The sequence below is a fragment of the Paramacrobiotus metropolitanus genome, unplaced genomic scaffold (genome assembly GCF_019649055.1).
Source record: "Paramacrobiotus metropolitanus isolate TYO unplaced genomic scaffold, Prichtersi_v1.0 Parri_scaffold0000053, whole genome shotgun sequence".
Lineage (NCBI taxonomy): Eukaryota > Metazoa > Tardigrada > Eutardigrada > Parachela > Macrobiotidae > Paramacrobiotus > Paramacrobiotus metropolitanus.
In genome coordinates, this window is record NW_026570273.1 from 275251 (window position 1) to 300826 (window position 25576).

The window sequence follows — 25576 nt, forward strand, 5'->3', positions numbered from 1 at the left end:
CTCTAAGTCGCCTGCATAGTTCCAATCCTTCTCTCACAGAGCAAACGAGAGGGTCAAGACCAGATCACACCTACGTGCGACAGCCTAGGAATTTGAAAGGCTTTTGTTTGTTGATGTTTGCCGCTTACGAATAATGCCGCTCCGTGCCCTAAAGTAGCAGGCACTAGGCAGACACACAAGAACGCAGCAGAGGGATACCACATACTCAGTCGTCGATCACGCTGGACGCTACACAAAGTTTTCCCGAATAGGCTAAAATAATGTGTAGTGATACACACTTTTTATAGTGATACATGTATAGCGTGTATTTTTAGTTGACCAAGTGTGCAAAATAAAAGAACTTCAAAACCATTTAAAAAAGTGAAGGAGGGTATGCTGAAGATAAAAAAAAAGCATGATTAATGTTACTTTCGACTATTTTTCTTGGAATTTCTAGAATGCCGTACGAAGCACTGCCTTACAGAATAAGCTTGCAAGTACTGCCTTTTAACACTATAAGCCAGTTAAAAAATTTGACCGGAAGTGCCCTGTTAGTTGGTTGGCGGACTGCTACAACCACTAGCCCCACTCCCAAAAGGTCACAGTCCCAATCATTCCCATGCCCAGTGTGGCACAGTCACAGACGGTCACAGTCACATAAGGTCCCAGTCACATAGACTCACAGTCCCACCCAGTCCCACCCAGTCACAGTCACAGACTTTAGCAATACCCGAAAAGCACACAGCGGACAAAACATGCAGACTGTAAGTTCGGAGAATATTCCGGGTTTTATTGAAAATCGTTTAACTTACACATTAACACAACCCTGTTTTCGTCAGTCCTACAATATTCTACGTTTACTCTATAATATATTCCTTCAACCGACACAGAACCAAGTAATGACATCAGTTTCTAACGCAAGACATAAATTAGTATGAATGCGCCTGGTTAATATTACCGTGGGAACACAACAGCAAAATTACAACAAAAACACTTCAGATAAGCCGTCGGTGTCCGGTAAGGTGCCCATAACGCAAAGCGCGTTTCCTCTTTGAATCTGTATCGACAGTCGCTGTCGGAAAAACTCTTTGGAACGTGGTTGGCCGGTAGCCTGAGCGATCCCACGTCCTACCCGGTCCACTAGGCTTTTCGCGCCTTCACCCTGTGGGCCGTATATTTCGAACGCAGCAGCAGCGAAGTTGTATCGCGGAGATAGCCAAGCGTGCTTGAGTCGCTTAGCGTTCTCGGCAATTTCGGCAGCGGCTCCAGCTGTAACAGCGGTGCGGTCGATGTATGTTGCGGCTAACGTGTCCACGCATGTAACATCGATCGCGAGTGGCTTTCCATGATCCCATGGGATTAACGTCACTACGTCCGGGCGTTTTCTGTCAGCCTTCGATAGACCTTTTGGTTCCGTTCTGGAGGGAAACCCAGCCGTTTTCAGCCCTCGAGCGAACTCGGCGCTGAGTCCGTCGTGTCTGGGGAGGCGTCCGGCGGAGCGTTTACAACGAAGACCGTGTCTGCCCAACTCGTCAACCTCTGAGCCACAGACGCACGTGTGCGGTGTTACAATTGGTGCGGCTATCCGGAGAGCGACGCTGATCTGGAAAGCGGTGTCTTCCAGCAGGTTTCCCAGACAGGCGGCTGGAAGAGCGTGCAACCAGGCTCCGGATTCCGGCGTCGACATCGCTTTGAAGTGAGCTACGTCCTCGGGTTTAACGCGGATGCTTGACAATCTCTTATGCGACTCCGTGCAGACCGGAGAGTCCCAGGCTTTCTGCACGTGGCGAAATGACTCTGCGGGCGGTTCAGCTGGGCCGCTGAGCTTACGCCATGCCTGAACGGCGGCCGTGGTGTCAGTTGGTGCGGCTGTTGAGCACAGGCCGGCTATCAGGGGACGGAGCGAGGAAGCCGATGCCAGATAGGCGGAAGGTGCTAGCTCCTCGGTGCGTCTAATCCCTAAGCCGGCAAGGCGGACGGGCAGTGATGCCTGCAACCAAGTCGGGTAACTCATCATAACGTTACAAATGGACTCGAGTGCTTCCCGGTACATCATATCTAGCTTGAAGAGTTCTTCCGGGAACATCCACGCTGACGATGTCCGGAGGACGTGGAGTATTTTTGGTACTCCTAATGCGTGTGACAGCAGAAACAAAGCCTGGTGTTTGGGAACCAACTGCAGTCGTGCGGCCATCATGTGCACTTCCTCCGTCTTTTTTGCGATCCACGGTGATACACCCGGTGGGAGTAAAGGTGTCCCCAGTAGAGAAAGCTGATCCGGTGAGACAACTGCCAATCCGGGGTGGTCAGCTACAAACTGATGGGGGGGTGGCTAGCTACAAACTACTTACCTGCACCCAACGAAAGGGTCAGTTCACCGCCCAAGCGACCTTCACCAAGTGGAAGTGAGTCGACCTGGGTAATGGGAACCTTACCAATGGTGAGATCGACCAAGTCGATAATAGGTCGACAGGTCGACCGACCGCCAAAATTCAAACTCGGCGGGTCGGAAAGTGAACGAACACCGTCACCGACCGATGAAGTTTTTGGGACGACCACCACAAAAGTGGTTCGCCCGGATAGCAGGGATGGATTCTTCCGAACGCCGATGACACCCCACTTGGGTAATCATAGGTACCAAGCAAGCACGCTTGAGTACACGGCACGGAAGTGGATTGCATCCACACCTCCAGAAAGGATTGACTATATCAACCGACTCCGGGAACGATACCGCCAACCGATTACACAAACCGTGTTGGCTGACCAAATCGTCAACTCCGCGGAAGGTACGATGTCGCAGTCGGCAAACGCCCATAAACTCGAACGAATGAGATGGGAAAAGGAACTCGCCGAGGCTAACAAAGTCATATCCGACCAACAACGGCGGATTGACCAGCTCGAGTGTCACCTCAAGAGGTCCGACAACCCATGTCGATACGACTTCGAAGAGGTCGATAAACTCAAAGGCACACTGGAGCGGTCCGTGGAATCGGTCTTTGAACTAAAAAGACGACTCGCCACCGTGAAAAAAGACCTAGCTGATACACAAACTGCACTGGTCGAATCGGAACTGGTGGCGAGAGCATTCCACCAACAGTTGAATCAGGCCAACGAGGAAGCCGAGGTTTACCGAAACGAGGTCGACAGATACATAGTCGAACTCAAGCAGGCCGACAATGAGGTCGACCAACTGGCCGACCAGGTCCATGCACTTAACGATGTGCTGAAGGAGGAACAGAAGCTCCGAGCACAGCTGGAATACAGTCTGGCGGAAGCTCAGAAAGTGAACGAAGCGCAACGGAACCGCATCGTTCACCTCGAAGCCCGTGAAAACGAACTCTATACCTACGGAGAAAACGCGGACAAATGTATCGACGACCTGAATTGGTACATCGATGGGATGGATACGGAGGCACGGTGCCTCCAGGAGAAAACGAAACACCTGGACCGAACCAGGGTAGAACCTCCATCCTACAGGACGTCGATGGCAATGGACTACTATCCGTCGCAGACTGTTCGGAACATCCTGTGGGATATCCAACCTAAGGAGTCCGAGAAGAAGAAACCGACCTACTTCGTGGGAGTGGTTACAAACAACCCGCTCTCCGGAACTCCTCAGCAACAGCCTTTACCGCATCATCCAGAACCGGAACACAACACGTCGACTGCGGCGCCACATGTGCCAACGTCGAATGTTCCGACAACAACAACGGCTGGTACCTACACAAGTACCACGTATGCAACGCACACAACGATGCATGCGCCAGCGCCCACCGCGTCCCACCCGAACGGACCACGGGGAACGGAACGTGATACAGGACGGCGACTGGAAGGACGAACAGGCTCTCATCCCAACATGGATGACTTCGGACTCTTAACTATACGCGACTCAGATTATCAGAGAGCCCGGGTGGGGTCATACACCAATGATCCTCCCCAAGGACATAACCGACAACCCGATTCGAAACACTTCGCTGATAATCCGGAACAGTCCGACCGAACGCCTCGGTATCGACCCACAGAAGGTCGAGTACCACCAAGGAGGCCGCAAACAAATCAGTTTGGACGGGTCAACGATAACCCGGCCGGATTCTTTGGTTGGACCCGGAAACGTGTGGTCAGACCTGGGTATTTCGGTTCTTTCACCGTACCGGTACGTCCCCCAAGGAATCCCAGCGGTTCGATTCCGCTCCATCGCCATTTTTCGGAATTTCCTCAACAGACAGGATTTTCATCTGACCGCCCTCCCTCGCTGAGATCATCACGGACAGCCGACTTATGGCTGCCTCTGTTATATGGTAGCAGATCGTGGTTCACGATGTGCTATGTTAGCGGGCCGGGGCGTCTGTTGTCTCCGGTGTAGCAGATGTGGTTCGCGATCTGCTGATGCCATGCTGGAGAACTGAGGTCGGTTGCCCAGTTCATTCCAGGGGATTCCTTGGGGGACGTACCGGTACGGTGAAAGAACCGAAATACCCAGGTCTGACCACACGTTTCCGGGTCCAACCAAAGGACTGTTGTAGCGTGTAAACCTCAGTGACCGTTATACCCATCTAGTTGGTGACCGTAGAGCAATGTACCATGAATCAACAATCCATACATTGAAGACATTCATCAAAGTGTGAATAGAATTTTGCCGCATGCAACGCACAAGATATGCTGGATACAGATTTCCGCTGATCTGCTGCTTTTTGACGATGTAGAATAGGTCAGGAATGTTCTTATTGCAACTTTGTCCGTGCGTGTCCAACAAATGATATTACATTATTAATTTCAAGTTTTCAACTTTCGAAAAATTACAATGCACAAATTGTACAAAACTGTCAGTGCATTTCCCTGGTTCACGGAATGTCTTTCAAAGAGAGAGGTTTTAAAAAAAAGTATACAATAGCAAAATACAAAAATTTATATGAAACAGAGACATGACATACAAACACATGTTGCATAGAACTAGCGTGCATAATGGCCATGCATTATAATTTTCCAGTATAAATGTATACTACAGTAAATTAATAACCAGAAAAGTAAATAAAAATATAGCCCGATAGCTGCTACTGATCGGCTGTGGAACATGTCAAAGGATGATAAACATACGTAGTAACATAATACAAATTAAATAATCTCAAAATTTGTAATCTCTTGAGGAGGGTGTTGTACGCCCGCGATTACATGATTCTGCACATCATCATGCAATTCAAGCACTTCAGGGTTATGGAAAGTTTTCATTTCCAATTTCCAAACGATGGGTCTTGACTCTCGATCACAAACGGTTCAGAGCGCTCAACGTCAGGTTAGTCAATTTTGATAGATCTATGCAGCGCAGCTCTTCCGTAATCCAAACGGCATTTTCGTTTAGATAGAGCAGCTCCTCTCTGTTGCGTGGATCGCCGAAATGCACATCCCGTAGAATCTGCACTGCATGCAGTGCGTTAGCGTCGTGTACAAGTTTTACGAGTATGTACAGCATAACTCCCCATATAATGCAATATTTTGTCGCCCGGGGATCGTTACCTTATGCAACATAATTATTATCGCTGTAAAGGCCGTCAAACGAAAAACACAGTGGTCAGCGTAGTAAGGAAGTACACACTTCTTTCTGAGGCAATGAAGAACCGAAGCATGCCAAGATTAAAATAATTATAAATTCACTTAAGTTTATCAGTGGTTAACTTGGTTTATTTCTTTCGAACGGTTCTGTGGTTGGTAGGATACATGTTGATAACCATGTAATAATGATTGATTGATTGACCGCAAAGTGCTTTGGTGCTGATCAATTCTGGTAATTGTAATTCTTATTTCGTTTATTTTGAAATCAGAGCGCAGCAAGAAGTTTATTTCCGATTAGAGTGACCATATTTAAGAACATTTATTGTGTACTAACGGTAATTTTAACAAAGCGTGACTTTTTACCCGTTTCCAACCTACACAACTGGAAGACCCCTAAACGGTGTGTGTATGTAAAATATAAATGTACATAAACGAAAAATTCGGGTTAAGTTACTGTAACAGTAGCCGATCTGGCTGCTGTTCTAGTGGGTTGGCGTGTTGACCGTACCACGATGTTGTGTGGGCTGTTGGGATGAAAGGTTGGCACGGCCGGCAACGATGCTGGCCGGGACTGCTCTTACTGACGTAACACAATTACTGAACGTAACAACGGAAGTTCACGGCATGTTTAATGACAGGAACAGTGCAAGACAAGGAGCAAGGTTTAGACAAGAGTTTAACAAGCAGAACAAGCTGATCAAGCTGATGCAAGCTGTAACAAGCGAATGCAAGACTGAATTCTAGAAATTGTGAAGAAGAACAGCTAGCCGGTAAAAGGACAGGAATTCATAACACAATGATGAACCATAACTGGGTGGTCTTATGGTTGTACAACTTCTATCGCTACAATACGGTACGCTAGCACATCGTTGTAGCTAAGATCGCTGTCGGTTTTTCTTTTAACGCAGGTTAGCTATAATTCAGTAATTTTTATAATTATATTAAAGGTGTCCTCATCGTACTGCATATCTCCACGGGACCACGATCGAAGCTTAGCAAAAGCAACGGTGGCATTTACCTAGCGCCACAGGCCACTTACCCGTGTAATATCCTCATGATGGTTTTGGGCATTCTCCCGTATCCACGCGCTAAGGATCGCCGGCTGTATGTTCATTGGCAATAAATTAGCTTCGAACATGTAACACAAATCCGAATCCATGTCGGAGGAACTAAAGCAGAGTACGCCACTGAAAACTGAATCCTCCAAGAAGGGCGAAATGTCCGGAGACAACCGGCAGTTTTTCCACACCAGCGCCTCAATGACCGGTGAGGAATCTTCGCATGCTCGGACGAAGTCGTGCACTTCCAAGGCGAAGTAGTTAAGTATCCTCCAGACACAGGCATTCGCAATCACCAGTAACCCCTTCTCGGGGATCTGCGGCAGCTCGTCCCGGATGGCCTGGATAAAATACAGAATGTCTTCCAATACTGGGTTGTCTTTTACTTGCAAAACGTTGGTTATGACAATGCGCTCTGTCTGCGTGGTAATGCATTTCCATAGACACTGTCCGATCATTGCACTGTCGATCCCATTCAACGTAACCCGAATTTCTGTTGAGAATTTGCTCTGGTTCAGTATATAATCCCATAGAGCGCAGGTGCGACGGTATTTTGCCTGCTCGGCACTGTCCAAAAACTGGAAAACTTCTTCCAAAATTTCCGTTGGTAGCACAGATAAACTTTCAGCTGAATCGTGAGCCACGTGTTTTACCGGTTGGTATTTTGACAAAAATTCACACTTGTTCCACGGCGAAATCCACCCGCATTCTGCAAACGTCCAGCCTTGGGAAAACAGCTTTTTCGTAGCTTCTTGGGCTTGCCTCAGTGCGAGTTTCTGCCACAATAATGAGAAAAAATTACCACAAAATTATCACGGTATCACATGGTCTTACAACATAAGTATCGGCAATGCTTCATGTTTTAACGGAGTGTCCGTACAGGAATGACAAAACGTGACCGACGCATTACTTGGTGCAGCACTGATATTTCTGCGGAAAGCGGAAGTATGAATTGGTCCTGATGGTTTTCCCATCGCCCGCGGCACATTTTCGCAGCCGTGATGTTAACATGGAATGTTTTGCTTTTATCAGAGTTTCTGCTACATAAAATAAAATTTCATGCTGATAATAAGTGGCCTGTTAAATTCATTTCAAAAGTGAGGAAATGTTATAAACTGGTTTAAGTTCAGATTCAGTTCCAAGTTAATGTCACATTTACATCGATTTTTCAAGAAGATCGGATAATAACGTGAATTTTCATGTGCAGTAATGCGACCAGGTGGATTTTTTGTCTATTTTAATTCACCATAATATCTCAACCACCGGATGTTACGTGCGCAGTCAGTGCCTAGGCCAGTATCCAAGCATATAAACAATTTAACTGTAGAATAAAAGAGAATAAAACAAGAAGTGTCGGCGTGGTCTACCAGTAAACGTGCGTGACCTAAAGAAAGTTTCAGTAAACACATCTTACTGTATATCTGTATGCTGCATAATTACTTACCAATCGGCATCATGCATTACGTAGCTGTGGATGGTAAATACAGTGGTTTTCATTCTCTGAAGACTGCATTTACGTATAAACACAGGCTATACAGCTTTAGCATGGCAATGAAGGCCTTCAGGATACGAAACCACATTTCGCCGTTCTTCTAATACTGTTATTAGTGCTATACATGTGTAGCAGGGAGTGTTCCTAGCCTTTAATTGTTCCATGAAAAATCATTTACACAAATTATGCTAACTTCCACCTATCAACAGCCTGAATTTTCCAACACTCACCATATCATAAGTTTTCATGGAATCTGGTTCTCGTTTCTCCAGATACAAAAGTCGTTCTTCGACTTTTGTAGTGTATCGTCAGACATCCTCGAACGCATACTGTCTTTCAGCATATTGTACTTGGAAATGAGTCGCTCTACATCACACGAATGCGGTGTTGCGGCTAAAAACCGTGCTAACGCTGTCCTAACGTTTTTCCACTCAGGATGCGATATCGCTAGCTGTAAAATAAATAAAAAAAATATATATCTAAATAATTTATTAATTTTTAATAATATAAGCATTATGTATATATACAGTGAGAGCTTCTCGAGGCTGTGTGCCTGGAAACTGGTGAGCCATTTCTTGGTATTCCTGAGCAAAATCTTCCAACGATAGTTCTGGTATCAGAAGGGAATGTGCCGACTTCAGCGCCTGGCCAGAATTATCCTTTGAAAAATTGGTTAATGGCTTCACAGCATTCACGATACCAGCATCGATTGACATTCTCTCTTCCACGAAATTAATTAAACTTTGTACAATTTCCGTTCGCATTGCTTGGAAACTTCGGCAGTCAGAAACATACAGGTTGGCGTTTCTCCCCCGCCTAAGTTTTTGCGTAAAGGTAAATCCCCGCCACTCCCATCCTAATTCGTTGTCCACTTCTACTTCCTTCAACTCGTTGCAGAAGGATTCTTCTCTACCGCCCACGCTGCCGGTTTCGTTGTTCAACAGCAACTGCAACTTCTCTTTGAGGCTAGCAGCTTGCACGGTAATGTCGGTTAAAATAAGATTATTCGACTGCAGAATCATTGGAAATCGTTGGAAGACATACAAGGCGTCTCGCAGCAGACAACACGTTCGAACAAAGTCTTTGTCCGTCCCGACCGCCAGCATGCCCTTTCTTTTGGCTGAGTCCTCAAGATTTGATTGTGAAAAATATGTAAGCAGTGCTTCCAAAGAGTGTAAAATGGACTCCAGCAAATTATACGTATGCTCAGCAAAACGCACTTCAAACGTTTCCGGAAAATTCTGAAATTGTAATTGCAATGCGTCACTTTCGTTACTCTGCATTAGAAGCCATATTCAACATTTGGATACAGTATAACAATATTACGAAGTATTTTAAAATTTAGAATATAAAATAACAATATTACGAAGTATTTTGAAATTTAGGATCAAGTACTTTAGCACAGATACAATTCTTACTCGTAATCCGAAGTCCTTCGCTTTAGCCAAACTTTTTAGTTCGCCACTACGGAGCCCCGAATGATGGAAAAAGCTGGCTAAATCGGTGCACAGCTGGAGAACTGACTTGACTTCAGGGACTGATTTGGCAACTGGCAATACTGGCAATACTGTCGTCTCGATCGTGAACGTAGCGGTAACCGATACGCAGTGGTTGCAGATGTGCCTTCCGGTTGGTCGCGGAGGACTGGGCTTACGGCGTGCAGAGGAGCTAGCATTGTCGGCGTTTATCGCTTCGGCTACCTCGGTAACGCAAGTTTGTTCGGAAATACTCCCAGGCTACCGCATTTCAGGTCTGCAGGAAGCTGTGGAGGCTTGGACAGATCGGTACCTATGCGAAGTGCCAGCGGAAGGAATCAGGAAATTCCAGAAGAGCTGGGACTGGGCCGTGGTAGAGATGAATTACTCCCGGGTACGCATGCAAGCCATTCGGAGCAGAAACGAGAAGGAAATGGCCCTGCTACTGGCAGCATCGGAAAAAGAATCAGCAGCTTGGGTGCACGCCTTACCGGCAGCTTGCCTTGGGACCGTCCTGAACGATGACCAAGTAAGAATCGCCATTGGCCTGCGTTTTGGGTTGCCAGTGGTAGCGGAACATGAATGCCGTGGGTGTGGCTTTAAAGTAACTCCGGATGGCCATCACGGATTAGCATGCCTATACAACCAAGGAAGATGGAGTCAGCATGTGGAACTTAACTCCATCCTTGAACGTGGCTGTTTCGCGGCAGGGATTCCTTGCGAACTGGAGCCTAAAGGAATGCTGAGAGATAACGGCAAAAGGCCCGATGGTGCAACGTTGGTTCCCGTTCGTGAAGGAAAGCAACTGGTATGGGACGCCACGTGTGCAGACACTTTAGCTCAGTCATACCTGAAAGGATCGGCCAAAGCGGCTGGAGCAGCAGCTCGTCAAGCGGAAAACCGAAAACGATATAACTACCGCTTGCTGGGAGATCAGTACTGGTTTTATCCGTTTGCTGTGGAGACGATGGGAGTCCTAGGAGAAGCAGCTAAGGAAGTGGTCAGTTTCTTTGGACGACTGATTAGGGAAAAGACAGGCGAGAGCAGATCCACGGCCTTTCTTAAACAGCGCATCAGTTTGGCCATTATGAAGGGAAATGCCGCAGCAGTTTTGGGCACTTTGCCAGGAAGGAACAAATTTGTTAATGGAGAATTTGGTTGTTTTTTTCAGTCTTAATACACAGTGTGTACAGTAGTGTTGTTGACCTACCGTGAATGTATGAAACTTCAAATATAATAAAGAATTTATATGATTTGGCAACAGATTTAAAGGCCAAATTGGCCCGATGAGCAGCGCACCAAATTGTCAGCAAAGGCAGATCGCGTGTATTCGGTATTTTTGACCTTTCGTTACGAAGGAGAGCCCACAAGCCGCCCTTGTCGCCGGTATTCATGCTTTCTCCATCAGTTACCAGAGACGCCATTAAGGTTGATAGCACGTCCCACGAAATCACTGGCGAGCACGCGTTTTTAATGGCTTCAAAGTAGCCTGTGCAACAAATAAAAGTATTCTGATTCACATGTGTATGCACTTTCTGTTACATTAAACACGGTTATGCTACTTATACTTCCGATTACTATTTAAATGTACTGTTTATATGTAACATGCTTAGTAAACTGCTGAGTTTACCTACAGGCTACCGGCTACGGTATATCCTGAATGAACTCCAGCCACTATGTTATTATATTAATGTTGATACATACAGTTTACAAGCACGCACGTACCTTTTGCTTTGCGCTCTTTTGGCTGATCGTATCCTAGGAAAATTAACTCAGAATTTCCGGAAGACGTAATAACTTTCAACATCACGAATTTATTGTCTGACTGAGTTTTGTCAACGCTTCCATCTACGCGCATCGACACCGCCAAAGACTGTTGCAGCTTCTCTTGAAGTTGGGGCAAGTCTGCATTTACAATAATTTGCAATAAATATTGATGTTCCTTAGGGTTGACATACTGCAGTTGTTTGTCCGGAGCGTATGGAACAAATGGCTTGTCCAGTTCAAGTGAACTTCCAACAATCTGTGCAACTTTGCGAGAAGGCCAAGAATGGGCGGATAATGTACCTCGTTTGGCATCATTGTAGACATCCATCATATGGCTTGCAACTCTTTCTGCCGCTTCCTTCATTTTCGTACTTACGAAAATTCCAATTGGGCCTTCATTCAAACGTTGCGATGACGGAAGCAACGAGATCTGGTACGCCTTAATACATTCGCGATGGTAGTCCGTCTGGAGGTGCAGATCAACGAGGGACTGAGTAAACTTCTCGCCAGCCTCCGTGCATATTCCGGGAATTTTACCGTTATACACATTTTTACCTTTCTTCACAATCAAGGGAAATCGGTAACAATATTTACAACGGGTCATTTTCCTGCCCACTGCCCCAATCTTCTCAAAATCTTCATGTAAATCTGTTTTTGCCTTTTTAAGCGGGGGCCCTTTAGAGGCCATTATAAGCAAAAATCGTGCCGGTTAATGCTTTAAAACATCAAACATCATGTACTGTATTTTCACTGTACATGTACTGTACATGTACTGTAGCCTCAGTTAGAACTTAGAATCGCTGTACTATTGCGGAATTTTGCTCGTGCTCGTTACCACGTACATAATTAGACAGTCTTACCTCGTCAAAACTAGGAATCCGGGCAAGGAAAATATCTAAACTAAATGACACCGCCAAATCCTAACTGAGTCTTTAGAAATGCAGAGAAACGATGTGGCCCCTCAGGGGCACCCCCTTGCCAGGGGCACGCTCTGGCACACAAGAAAGACTCACATTTCTGGACCAATAAACAAAACGCTTTTGCACATAATAAAATAATCGATAGACATTTAGAAAATTATAAGAAGTAATGTGATTCTGTGAGTTGTAAAATGGGGCCCAGTAATCAGCAACAGTAATTTCAAAAATGATTAAAACTGCATTTTTTAATTTCAGAGCTCAGTGAGCAGCATTGAACGCAGCTGCAGGCCCTGGGTGGCTGCATGCAGACCTAGGGCATTTTCGTGTTCCTTAAACTTGTGAAAATACAGTACAGTCAGTACAGATAAGTTTATTGGTGAACACATGGTTTGACTAACGCACTATAAGTACCTGTATTTTATGTAGGACTATGTTTATGTACTAGGCTCGGACCATATAACACAGGCAGCCATAAGTCGGCTGTCCGTGATGATCTCAGCGAGGGAGGGCGGTCAGATGAAGATCCTGTCTGTTGAGGAAATTCCGAAAAATGCCGATGGAGCGGAATCGAACCGCTGGCTACCGAGTGAGATCCACGTAGCACAGCCACTGTGCCATCGCCGCTGTTGGCGAAGATCAAGATACTTGTGCTTGAGCTTGAGCCAACCAGGTAGGCGGCGGATGGGCGGCTGCTGTGTGTAAAGAGGATTCTCCTCTTACACCCCTGTTGCCGGAGTCAACTTTAGTCCTGATACCGTTGTGCTCTAATCCCCAGTGTGTAGTTGTACTCGCTGCCGTTTAAAGTGAGTACCTGATCAGCAGTTAATCCATAAACTAAGTGACCTTGCACTACATCCACTACAGCGATCGTTTACGTGTGCTGTTAAATTTCGCATAATGCGCATCAAAATTGACATCTAACGGTATTGGCCCACACCGGCGTCGCATTGAAATTGCGTTGCCACTAGGTTTTCTTCGTTTCTTTGGTGTATTTCTTTCGTTTTATTTACCCTCATCACTGTTAACTATAATGCCTTCATCGAGCTACACACTATCTACAGATACAAACTCCGAGCAATCGTTGGCGCAAAATGAGAAAGACACTGCGGCTTCCGCCAACAAACGTGGTCTGATCTGGAAAATCGCCGTCGTGTGGATAGTGATACTCCAAATCAGCGGCTTCTTCTTCTTTCCACTTAAGAGCGGCTGGAAGCCGATCGGGATGATCTTACGCTGCGTCTTTGGCGTACATGCAGTGCTGATGATTATCCTGAATTTGTTCTGCATTTACGATAGTCTCCAATCATCTGCTTTGCCACTATCCAACTGGTTCACGTTTACGGTGATGAAATACATCGATATGTCCCACATGCTGAGCGATGTTCTGTGCATCCTTTTGATATGCTTCTACAGTAAGCGCATTCTCAGTGTACTGACAACGATGGATCGCGTTTATGGAGTTCGTATTGCCGGGTCAGGAAGGATCCTGGGGTTGACATTTGCTGCGGCAGCTTACTTTTGCATTATGACTGTTAAGAATGTGTATCGTATCTACACCGAGCAATTCAGCGCAATCATACTTGATGACATTGCCGAATATAACGAGAGATATTTCAGTACTCTAACAACGATTAACGTGGAGTGGTTTGTCCGAGCTTTTTTTGTGGGCCTACGGTTAACGGTTTTCGGGCGGGACGCCCTGGTCGGTTTTACTGTCAACATTATGTTCGTGTGCAGCGAAATTAGTCGGCTCTTAACTGTTAGTATTTCTACCAAGTTGACCAGAACCGGAAGTGCGCAGGTCGCCGAATATTTATCACTGATGCGATTGACGCAAATCGTCGAACAGTTAGATGCTAAATTCGCGTGGATCATGGGCATACGATATTTTGCTCTTGTAGCCGGCTTAATTAATTTAACTTTTTATTGCAGTAAGTATTCTTATGATCAGCAACCTCCTGCCAATGATGTGCTGGCACTCGCTACCTTTATTGTTTCGCTTATTATTTTGACGGTAGCGTGCGTCCAATCCAGCGAACAGGTATTTATCTACAGTACCAAGCTACTGGTATCTTCGGTTTAATCCAGTGTACAATATAACTAAAAAATGGTTTATTTCGTTGTGATGCCTACTGGGCAAAACAGGTGCTGCTCTGCTCGAACCCAGTGCCATCGACTTATGTGCACCGGTTGTGTTCGTGTTGCACTCTGCTTGTTGATCTTATTAATTATAATTCTGTGAGCCACGGACCGATATCTCTTGAAATTGTTATCGCGTTCCTGGTAATAAAGATAATTCCATTGTTGATTGCGGCTTCTTGGTAGGGTCAGCAGATGACGAAAATCAGCAAAGAATGTCGCCGCTTTGGGGAAAGGCACTGGAATAAACAGGAATTGAATGCGCTGGATCACCGTATTAACCACAGCGATCCAGCGTGTTTTACTTTGGCCGGCATCGTGATTTCACGCGAAAGCGGAATCCAGGTATAATAACGCGATGGCTTCCAACAATTCTTATGGTTTCCAATATTTAAAAATCTACATCGAAACTTTTGCAGGCTGGTGCTGCATTGGTCAGTGCATTACTTGTATTTGCGGAATTAACTAGCCCTGGGAAAATGACAGAGCTTGGGAAAGGCTCCCTGAATATCACCATAATCTGAAAATAGTGCTTTCGCATGACAAGAAAGAATACTCACATAAATGAGCAGTGGCTCTCTAGTAAATATCTCTGAAAATTTTAAACCCCGTTTGTTGGGGGGAACGTTGACGTGCATCCGTAAAATTAAGTAATCTGTTATTTGACCGATAAAGCAGAAGTGTGTGCATAAAGGGCTTATATTTTAACCAAAACCAAGAAATACTGCAGTGATCGATTCACCGGTTTTCACAAACGTTTGGTACTTTTATATCATATCCGTCCGATCAACGTGCAATCTTGCACCACTTACTGCCCCCTACCGAGCACCGCACACGTTAAACCGAACAGCAAGCAGCGTATACGACATTATCCGTACACGAGACTGATGATCAGTGGTGTAAGTTGATCTGGCGGATCAGTATTTGTACAGTTCAGTTCTTCGTTTCTGTTTGATTGTGCGTAGATTAATGTCCCTTAACTAATCCCTTTTTGGGAAATGTGTTACAGTTTGTGAAATGTGCGTGATGGCGGTTCACACAACCATATTGATGGGATAGAAAACCGACTACGGGTCCCGTAATACGGGAGGCATGTGTTTCATTTTAAGATCCGGTTTACAGATCTGTACATAAAGCTGGGTCGATCAAAAGCAAAGTAAAATATGCTCCACATGTGCATTAATTCAAATAAAATCTGGGTGAGACTATTGGCACACCTTTCAACCCTTTTATAGGCATCTTTTTTCTATTACATAATATTATATCTCGCACGCCGTTTTTTTTCTACTGACTATGGGCACCTGTTTCCTGTTTTCATTTTTTCCCCAGAAGCCTGATAAAGATTTTTTAACAGGCTTTCTGTTTTACGTGTTACAAAGAGTTTATTGACGATCTGCCATCACTAGCTCATTCACATGAAAATGTGCACTAGGCACTCTGTCCGACAATGTGCCGGTTTGATCAAGTTGGTAATGATTTGGCTGCTTTGATAAATTTTTTTGCATTCCTGAGGTCATAATGATAATTTTGTGGTCTTCTTGAGATATCGGACATCACGATGTCAATACAGCTGTAGGACGAAATGCGCATACCCAACATCTCCACATTCAGTACGCATGCATCGCAGTGCACTGTACGACCGAGTTCAAAATATCCGTTTCGTACAAGTGCACTACATACACCGCCTGCCTACAGAATGCTGGGTGTGGGGTTATGCGACCTTTTCGTCCTAAGCTGTAAACGGCCCGGTATCTTTCTTACGGATTTCATTTAGCACATGATTGACCATCCCCTTTTCTGTTCTTTCACCTCGTTCCACTATATCGTGCCTGGTTCGTGTGTTGGGATCGTGTACAATCTGACTAAATGAGGAGGCTACGGTCTATGTTAAAAAGCCTGCGAACAGCCTTTTTTGCCCGCTGAGGCTGATTGATCAATGCAGCCTCTCTGCTGTGACTATAAATAGACCGAAGACAGAGGATTTCAGTGCTACTAAAAAGCGCAAGCTGAATGCTGCCTCGCTGTATCGATCGATCGGCACATGTGCGTGTGAGTGGGTTAATCCGCTCGCATTCACTTACACACGTATGAGTGTGGCCGTCTGTGCGCGTACGAGCTGTACAAACCGGTTTTCGCTGTCTTCGCTAGAACGCACACCCTAAACCCGTAGCTTCCTTTCTTGCTCGCATTGTATTTGGGTTCGTGTGCGACGGGGTAAAGGGATTAGTTAATCGAAAAAGGGTGCCTATAATATTAGTGGTGAGAAAAGGATATGCCTATAGCGATTCCATAAAATTTTGCGTTTAATGGGTTTTAATTCCCGGCAAATCCCTCGTGACTCTTTTGCAGTAGACCGACATCAATCAACGCCGTACTCTGGGGACTTTTCTAGTACTACTTCATGTACAGAAAAATCGTTTCTAACACTTATATATGTATGCACTGTAAGAGAACCTTTAGAGTTCGGCGTTGCACCTACCCTTCTTTCTGCCAAACAAAGTCGTAACAACCTTTCTACGTAGAAAACCTGCTGCGTGCGCAAGCGCCAACTTCACATCGTTATGGTAAAGTTCGTCGCCCTTTAACATGACTGTTGCTTACCGCACTCGTTCCACTTCGCTTTGAATCATTTCACGTCGCTTTGATTTGGACAGTCGTGAAAATTTGCCTTTCTCGGAACGAATAAAACACCATCACATCTAATGTGGGATAATATGACCAAAATCAATATGGGAAAGGAGCCTTCTCGTATCTGTCGGGATGTCAATACAAGATGCACCAAGGACAACGAAAAGCCCGAACGGGGATTCATCGGGAAGGTTACTATGTTTTGGGTTATATATTTGCAGATATGCGGCTACTTTTTTTATCCGTTTGACAAACGCTCGAGAGAAGGCAAAATTTTACGTTATGCGATGTTCGTGTACACTGCTCTGAATGTGGCTGCGAATTCCTTCAATGCCTACGACGAAGTTAAGTACTACGCACCACCACTGTCCAATTGGTTCACGCTGCTAGTGTATCAAGTGATTGATACATCCGATTTTATTTTAAAAATACTTTGCATATTTTTCATGTTTTCGGTCAGTCAGAAAATTGTAGAATTAACCAACAATCTGGACCGCCATTACGGCAGAATGATTACGCGGAAAGAAAGCCGTCTAATGACGCTTTCCATGGTGATTTACGTTGCCATCATGGCGGTGCGCAATGGATACCGGCTTTACCAAGAACAGCTCAGTCTTCTACCCCGGAACTTCGCTGGCTACAGAGCGGACTTCTTTCCAAATGTTTCGGCCAACAACATGGTGCTTATGGAATGGATAATTCGAATTCTTGAGATGCTGATTTTATTAACTACTGTCGGGCGAGAGAATCTGTTTTGTTTCATGGTATTCATTGCGCTGCCATGCAGTATGATTGTCCGACGAACGATAATGAATAATCGCCAGAAACTCGCCGCTGGTGAAACTGTTTCGGCGAAGGAGTATGAGACGCAGCTACGGTTGTTCCACATTGTTCACAGCCTGGACAAATGTTTCTCGGTTATTACAGCCGAGCGAGTCTTTTCTTCCATTGTTACTCTGATTTATTATGCATTTGACCTAGGCAAGTACTCACCGGACGGTCGTCCTCCATCAGCAGAATCGGTGGCCGCATTAGCGATGTACTGCCTGCACTTGTGTATCCTTGTTACTGTCTATATCTACTCGACCGAGCAGGTACGCACCGTCCTTACGCAATGGGTTGCGAAATTATTTAGGAGAAACACCTCAATACACTTTATTATTAGATCAGTGATTAAAGTACATAACATCAAAATAGTATACAACATAGAACGAAAAAAGGGCAATTGGCTAGTTGGTCCGCGGTTGAACGATAAATCCACACACTGTATGGAACCGGGTTTCATCGAATAAGTCTAAAGCGTCGTACTGCGGTTTAAAACAGAGGCGCTTGTTTTGCGAAAGCCTGCGGTAAATCAAAGCATTTACTTTTTTACAGTAGTTATGAATTAAGAATATTATGGAAGCCTGAGTATTGTAACAGGTTTTTTTAATGTTCGGTGTGATATAAGTACGTCTTTGGGACAGTATACATTATACAATGTATTTACAGCAGGTGTTATACGTACTGGACACCGCTCGCTAACAGCGGTTTCATTGTTTCGACAGGGTGTGGAAATGGCGGAAGTTGCCGATATTTGCTTTGGTCTAGGCAAAGTAAAATGGAAAAAGGAAGAGTGGCTTGCACTGTATTCCTCTGCTAAGCAACGGAAGCTTGTTTGTTTTACTGTGGCAGGCGTCATGATTACCCGGGAGAGCGCTTTCCAGGTAAGGCAAGTATCATTCTAAGTGAAAAAGGAGAATCTAAACGTCATATTACGAATAACTTGCGATATTTCACAATATATCGCATTTGTTGGTGTTACTTATCGGAATGTGCAAACGCCGAGTAATTCAAATTTCAACCGTTAGCTGAAAGTTAAATGAACTCTGGATGTTATAAAGTGTAGCTTTTTCGCTTGCTCTCTATGTTTTTTTTTTCTGGCTCTTTTTGTAACCAATAAATCGGTTTACAAAAAAAGTACTCTGTACAGATACACTAATAATACAACCGTTAGCTTATGTAGATGGGTGCTGCTCTGATCAGCACACTGTTTGTCTTCGCGGAACTGGCCAGTGGGAACAAATGTCAGGAAGTCCCAGCAAAGCCTGTCAACTGCAACCAGGTGTGCCACATTTAATAAAGTTTGAAAACAGTATCGTAGGCTGTTAACGAAATTACCATTTCGGCGGTAGCGAATGAAACTTAAATTTGCACTATAGTTGGTGTTATTACAATTTACCATGTACTGTGTACATAATGGTTGCACATACAAAACAAAAAACAATTCCTACGAATAAAGGTCGTTGTATGCATTACAGACTCTATGATAGGCGCAGGACGGCCACTAAAAAAGTATTGCACACGGTCGGCAATGGAAAGTTATGGCAATCAGCACACTTAGTTCGTGGTGAAACTTTGGTACAGTCCTTGGTTTTTAGCATTCGTATAACATGGATCCGCCGTCCAGATAACTACGACCAATTTACTACAGACAATGTAACTATTAAAAATAACAATCCTCTCCTTCCCTTATTTGATTTTCGAGCAGATTTTAATTAAACATGCGTCCTTCGACGTACGTACGGGAGCGGAAAAAGGATTTTGTGTCGTATTTAATGTGTGACTTCAAATGGTTGAAGTACGATGTGTTGCAAATTAGGTTCAAGCTGTTTTGCCCTCGTTGAATAAAACTTAGTTCACAATATCGACGTTAGCAAACCGAAGATGCTGACTTTACAGTTCCATCGAAACCTTTAGGCAGTTATGACGAATATTCATACACGGTACTGACAAAAACGAAAAATCATGAATTATGCTAATACTGTACATTGAAGAGGACAATCTTGCGATACTTGAAGCTGAGTACGCGTACGAAACGTGGCAGTGAATAAGTATGACAGTTACAAAGGACAAAAATGCAGGAAACATAAAACCTGCAAGATACAACATTGCGATGTTTATTCATATGTCCATTGCAAAAGACCGCAGAATCCCATAGTATTTGTGCTTAACTGCACTGCATGCCGCATGTCTCTTGGCAGTTAAAACTGCTGCTGGCTACGTTAAAACTGCTGCCTTGCCGTTATATTACAGTAACTTTATATCGCCGTTTCATTAAAATACTGAGATACGTAGAGAACTTCGATATCCTGCATTTCGCCCAAAACAAGTGAATCTATCCCATCCGGTTTATTGTTTTGGCTAGCAAACAAAGCAAACGCAGACGACGTAACACGCCGTGCGCCTTGAACTTCTTACTGAAAGCCCGGTTTCTGGCGAAGCTATGCAAGAAGAGAATTCCGCCCTTTCAGAATGGTAGATGATACAAGTGCAGATAAAACTGATCTGCATAAGGAATCCAAACTCATCAACAAACGATTCATCAAGAATGAAGAAAAAACAGCGCGAGGATTTATTTGGAGGATTACCATCGTCTGGGCAATTATACTGCAGTTTTGCGGCTGCTTCTTTTATCCGTTTGACAAACAGTCAAAAAGAGGCAGGATATTGCGCCTTTTAATGTACATGTACATTGCACTTTTTATTTCTGCGAATTTGCTGGCTACTTTTGATGAGATCAAGTACAGCGCACCGCCATTTTCTAACTGGTTTACACTGCTTGTTTACCAAACCATCGATGCGTCGAACTTCATCTCTAAGATGCTGTGCATGTGTTTCATGTGGTCTGTCGGCCATCGAATTCTGCAGTTAACCAGCAATCTTGATCGCAATTACGGCAGACTGATAACTTGGAAAGACAGCTGCAAAGTTATCGCATATACGATCATCTACATAGTAATCATGGAAGGGCGAAACGGCTACCGATTCTACGAAAACCAGTTCAGCCAATTTTCCTATGTTTTCACAAACTACAGGATGCGCTATTTCCCAAATATGCCGGCGTTTTACATACCGTTCATGAAATGGATTGTGCGCGCTCACAACATACTGGTGTTCTTGGCGAATATTGGACGGGGACATCTACTGTGTTTCCTGATGGTCATTGCGCTGTCATGCAGGGTGGTTATCCGGCGGACCGTACTTTATATCCGGCATCAGTTAGAGGTTTTTGGAGGAATCTCGGCACAAGCATATGTGTCGCAGTTCCAGTTCATTCCCATCGTTCAGGGCTTGGATAACTGCTTTGAACTTATAGCCGCTGATCGCGCCATTGCTATTGTAGCAAGCCTCATTTACTATGCGTTCGAACTCGGCCAATACTCGTCCGAGGGTCAACCGCCTTCGATACTATCGCTTTTTGGTTTAGTCGTGTACGGTGTGCAATTTTGCATCCTGTCCGCTGTCTGCATATCTTCCACCAACCAGGTGAAACACTAAAATCAGTTTAACATTCGATTGTCGTCAGATCTTCTGCAAATGACTTGCAAATGACTTCTGCAAATGACTCGCTTAATGTGCTGCTCCGATTTTATGGCTTATGGTTTAGGGTTTAGAAGTCAATGAGATCGCCGAAATTTGTTTGTGTCTTGGAAAGGATAAGTGGAAAAAGGAAGAGTGGACAGCGGTGTATGTCTCTAGTCAGCGACGTGATCCGGTTTGTTTTACCCTGGCCGGGGTAGTCATTACTCGGGAAAGCGCACTTCAGGTAAGAGAATTTAAGTCAGTAATTACAAACCATACATTGTAGTTTTCTATTACGAGCGCTTTGCACAAAGTTTGAACGCGACGTAAGCGCTAGTTTATCAGGTTACTTTGCGGCGTTAGCAAAGAGCGAAGACATTCTGCGCACCCTTGCATATCTTTTCCTCATCCTCGATTCTACTTTCCATGACAAGCGTGCCAGTTTAAATTTATCAAATGAAGTCTACATGTGCCGTAGAGTGGGACAAAAACGTTTGTTCAGTATGTGGTCATGGCGAACTCCGCTAAGGCTATAGATTACAGCATCACTACGAGTACGATATATTGCATGTACAGGAATCCAGATACAAAATTTTGTGAAAAATTTGAGAGTAGCTGCTTATATGCTGCTGCTTACATCGGCTGCTTATATGCTGCTGCTGCTACTTATAGTGCAGTTTAACAGACTTTTTTGTTAGACGGGTGCTGCTTTGATCAGCACGCTGCTTCTTTTTGCTGAACTGGCCAACGGTAACAAATGTCCTGATTGTGGATCCAGAAACTTCAACTGCAGTCAGGTATGCGATGATAAGTCATTCTTAGTTTTTTGTTTAGTCGTCGTTACTATTCGATAAACGAAATACTAAACTATGCGGAAGTACACAACCCGTTTACAGATCCGGTATAAAATAACGTTTGCAAGTAAGAGTCGGGTTGCGTTGTTCCAGTGAGGCCTTATTTCACTTCGTACACCGTCACTGTATTACGTCGATTACAAGATTACGATCACAAGACATGTAACCATTACATTACAGGTGGTTTGAAAAATGGATCGAAAATGTAAGATATTTCTGACAATGGACATTTAGACGACTTCAGATTTGATTCCGCTGGTCTGTACAATCAGAAGGAATTTGGACAAACTATGCATGTTGACGTTAGTTTTTGTATATCGTTTGCTGTGAAAAGAAAACGTATTGCTATGCAAATAACACAGAGCCAACAAATTCGCGCCTGAAATTAGTATTCCGGTAAAGAGTTTACCTTGCATTAACATGCATCAGAAAGCGCGAGTTCCAAAGTTCAAGAGCTTTAAAAAATCAAGTTGAAAAACGAGGCGCAACTCTGGAAATCGGCTATAATACGCTGAGGACAGCTCAAGATTACTCGGCCTCTACAGCTTTTGTTAATAAAACTGAAAAATTAAACACATGCAAGATTTAATTCCCTTAAGTTCACAAATATTCAAAAAATGATATAAACGCAAGGAAGCACCAGGATCAGCGTTTTGTTGTAACGACATATTAGGCGCATTCTTAATGTAGCATGAAAATGGAATCGGCACACGCCCACATTAAGCGCACACTATGACAAGCGAAAAGCTGTACAGCGTATTTCATGCGAGCATTTTACTGTAGGTTCGTTTAGCATGTCTTAATTACATGTAAATGGCGTATCTGCCATGGCGGCTGCAATCTGTCACATAATATAAAGTTTCACCATGAACAAGCACACATTTTGCGAAGCAGGGACATACAATAGAAAAAGAGGTAGATAGAATTTTTCTTGCTGTTTGATGGTCCGTTACAAACGCCCATGCAAATTCTCTTCCCCGCATCTGAGTTGAAGTTAATTACGCCATCTCCTTTTAGCACTCAAGTGGGCTACAACTGCAAGGTCGGCAATCTTTTGTTAAATTTAATTCGCACTGCTGCTAGTACTTCTACATACCTGCGTGCAGTTGCAGGTTTTTGGGGCTCTTTTCGGTTTGCTAGAACTGGAGAGCTCGGAAAAAACTATCATGGTACTAGCCAACGCGGCAGCGATCTAGCAAGGGTAAAGGAATGTTGCAGCTGACGCAGTAACAGTGCTAAAATGTATAAATACGCCACGTACCCCAATGGCATTTTCCCGATTAATAATTATGCCGGCCAAAGTAAAACAAGGCAGGTTATGCTGCATCGCGGGGATATAGGCGGCTGTATATTTGTCATTTTTCCATTTTGCTTTTCCCATGTGGAGACACGCATCAGTGACTTTGGCTAAGTTGAGACCCTATCAATAGAATCATACGGTTGTGATTTTGCTGAGAGATGATTTGTATATAAAAATGATGCAAAATTCACAGATCTTAGAAAACAATTCCAATTTTAAGTTCACAAAACTACTCGAGTAACCGAGATTAATGCAAAAAAACCGTTTTATTTGGCTGCTCGTGCTTACTTTATTCATACTATAACACGGATTTATTAATCTATACAAATTATCATTTTCTCCGCTGTTATAATTATGCTATTCGTTTGTTGTGCGGGATAACAGATACAAACCTGGACATGCCATTATGGCATACCTGTTCGGTGGAGTAAGCACACGCAGCCAAAAGTGTACACAGCGCCACTACATGGGCGGCTACGGCGGCTAATAAGGAGGCAGGCGGCGGGTAATCAGGAGGGAAATTTCCCATTTGAAAAGACAAGAAAATTAAATTGGTAATAGCTGCATAAGCTCGGCTGGCGGCTATAATCGAGAAGCAATTATTCAGATCGGCAATCAGACGGCTCAGATGGAGCAAACGCATGTATTCATTAACTGAGGCATAACCATGGGAGCCCAGCTGACTGTGGACATTTGCGGAACTGCGGCGCACAATGCAGCTGCAGAACAGCATAACAATGACCAGAAAATCTAGTAGGAGTTCGCGGCCAACAAGTGTCAACCGGTTCAGAATGTAATAAACACGAACTGTCCATTCCCGGAGCAGCAACGGAAGAGAGGAAAAATAGTGCTCACCTGCAGCGTTTATCACATCATAGTGTTCTGAATCAGTTTGTTCTTCAAAAAAACGGACAGCATTTTTGCCAGGCACGATCAGCATAAACGCAATTGTACCAACGACGAATATCATTCGTTCTTTTCGAGTGATTAAAGAGCCGTAAAACCGATCGAGACTCTTTATTAGCTCAAATATACGTTCATTATACCACCACATCAAAGCCATGCACAATAAACTGGATAGCGTATCCGTGGCATTGTTCAGCTGGACAAATATCAGCGTCAGCCAGTTTGAAAGCTTAGGTGGCTGGTATCTTGCTTTATCGTAGACGGAAAGCAGCACGAAGCAAGTAATGACGGCAACGTAGACGTACATTATACTGCGTGCTACTATGGCGCATCGGCTGCCGTTGCTTGGCGGATAACAAATGTAGCCACGTAACCGAAGAAAAGCTAACCAAACGATGGTGACTTTCCAAAGGAACCCATATGCTGGTTCCGCAGTATAATCATTGCCAGAAGAACGTGACTGGCTGATAGTGGAAGTGCTTTTGCAATTTCTTATGCGCATTTCAATCGAACAATCTTTCCACAAAACGGATTATGGAGAAGATGCCACATCTCACACTGTCTGCCACTCAGAAAAACCAACTTTCGCTGTTATTACCGAAAATTACTAAATTTGTTATATTGGACATTTCCATATATGGAAACGTCCAGTTTTCAGACGTTACGCAAAAAACTTGTCTGAAGCGAAATACCTAGTCGCTGAACTAACCTTGTGTTTAAACCACTGTGTGCCCGAATGTTTTTCAAGTTGCGCCAAGGGATTTGTGTTGCAGAAATTAAATAAAAGGGAGGTTCTGTAAACTTCAAAGTAGCACTCCGCCGTCAGTTCCACACAGGCTCCTTTATTCCTGTGCTGCATCACACTCAAGTGCCGATATCTCATGTACATGTGTTTCAATTCCCGTGTTAACTTTCATCGTGTAGTAAAAAGTAGGACAAACAAATAAACGACAGCGTTTAGCCACGCCCGCACGGGCCGCACCATCAAACGAAACCCCACGTCTTGTTAAAACAAACGGTTCTGCTCCCATTGCTTTACCCTAGGCGTTCCACTGGGAACGCCACTACCTAACTGTAATTGTCAAATACTCCAAAAGCGATTCTGTAGTCCGCAAAATCTTTGCCCCGGTAATACAAAAACGTGTTGTCGTGTATCTGTAGATGCAG

At 44.3% G+C, this 25576-nt stretch overlaps 1 protein-coding gene and 1 long non-coding RNA gene across 2 annotated transcripts; one reads left to right on the plus strand and one right to left on the minus strand.

Moving 5' to 3' along the window:
- Positions 1-18016: 18016 nt before the first annotated feature.
- LOC129592581 (uncharacterized) lies at positions 18017-19394 on the plus strand. Its single transcript, XM_055488648.1, has 4 exons — positions 18017-18099; positions 18553-18711; positions 19011-19109; positions 19306-19394. The coding sequence occupies exons 1-4, from the start codon at positions 18043-18045 to the stop codon at positions 19312-19314; spliced, it is 324 nt and encodes a 107-aa protein (XP_055344623.1). The 5' UTR covers positions 18017-18042; the 3' UTR covers positions 19315-19394.
- Positions 19395-22992: 3598 nt separating this feature from the next.
- LOC129592580 (uncharacterized) lies at positions 22993-23601 on the minus strand. Its single transcript, XR_008690997.1, has 3 exons — positions 23465-23601; positions 23300-23395; positions 22993-23238 (listed from the first exon to the last, which is right to left on the minus strand). It is a non-coding gene; the product is annotated as an uncharacterized LOC129592580 (long non-coding RNA).
- Positions 23602-25576: the final 1975 nt, after the last annotated feature.

Coding starts and splice junctions, on each gene's coding strand:
- LOC129592581 (XM_055488648.1), top strand. CDS start 18,043: ATGTACTGCCTGCACTTGTGTATCCTTGTTACTGTCTATATCTACTCG. Junction 18,100..18,552: donor ATATCTACTCGACCGAGCAG/GTACGCACCGTC, acceptor TTGTTTCGACAG/GGTGTGGAAATGGCGGAAGT. Junction 18,712..19,010: donor CCCGGGAGAGCGCTTTCCAG/GTAAGGCAAGTA, acceptor TAGCTTATGTAG/ATGGGTGCTGCTCTGATCAG.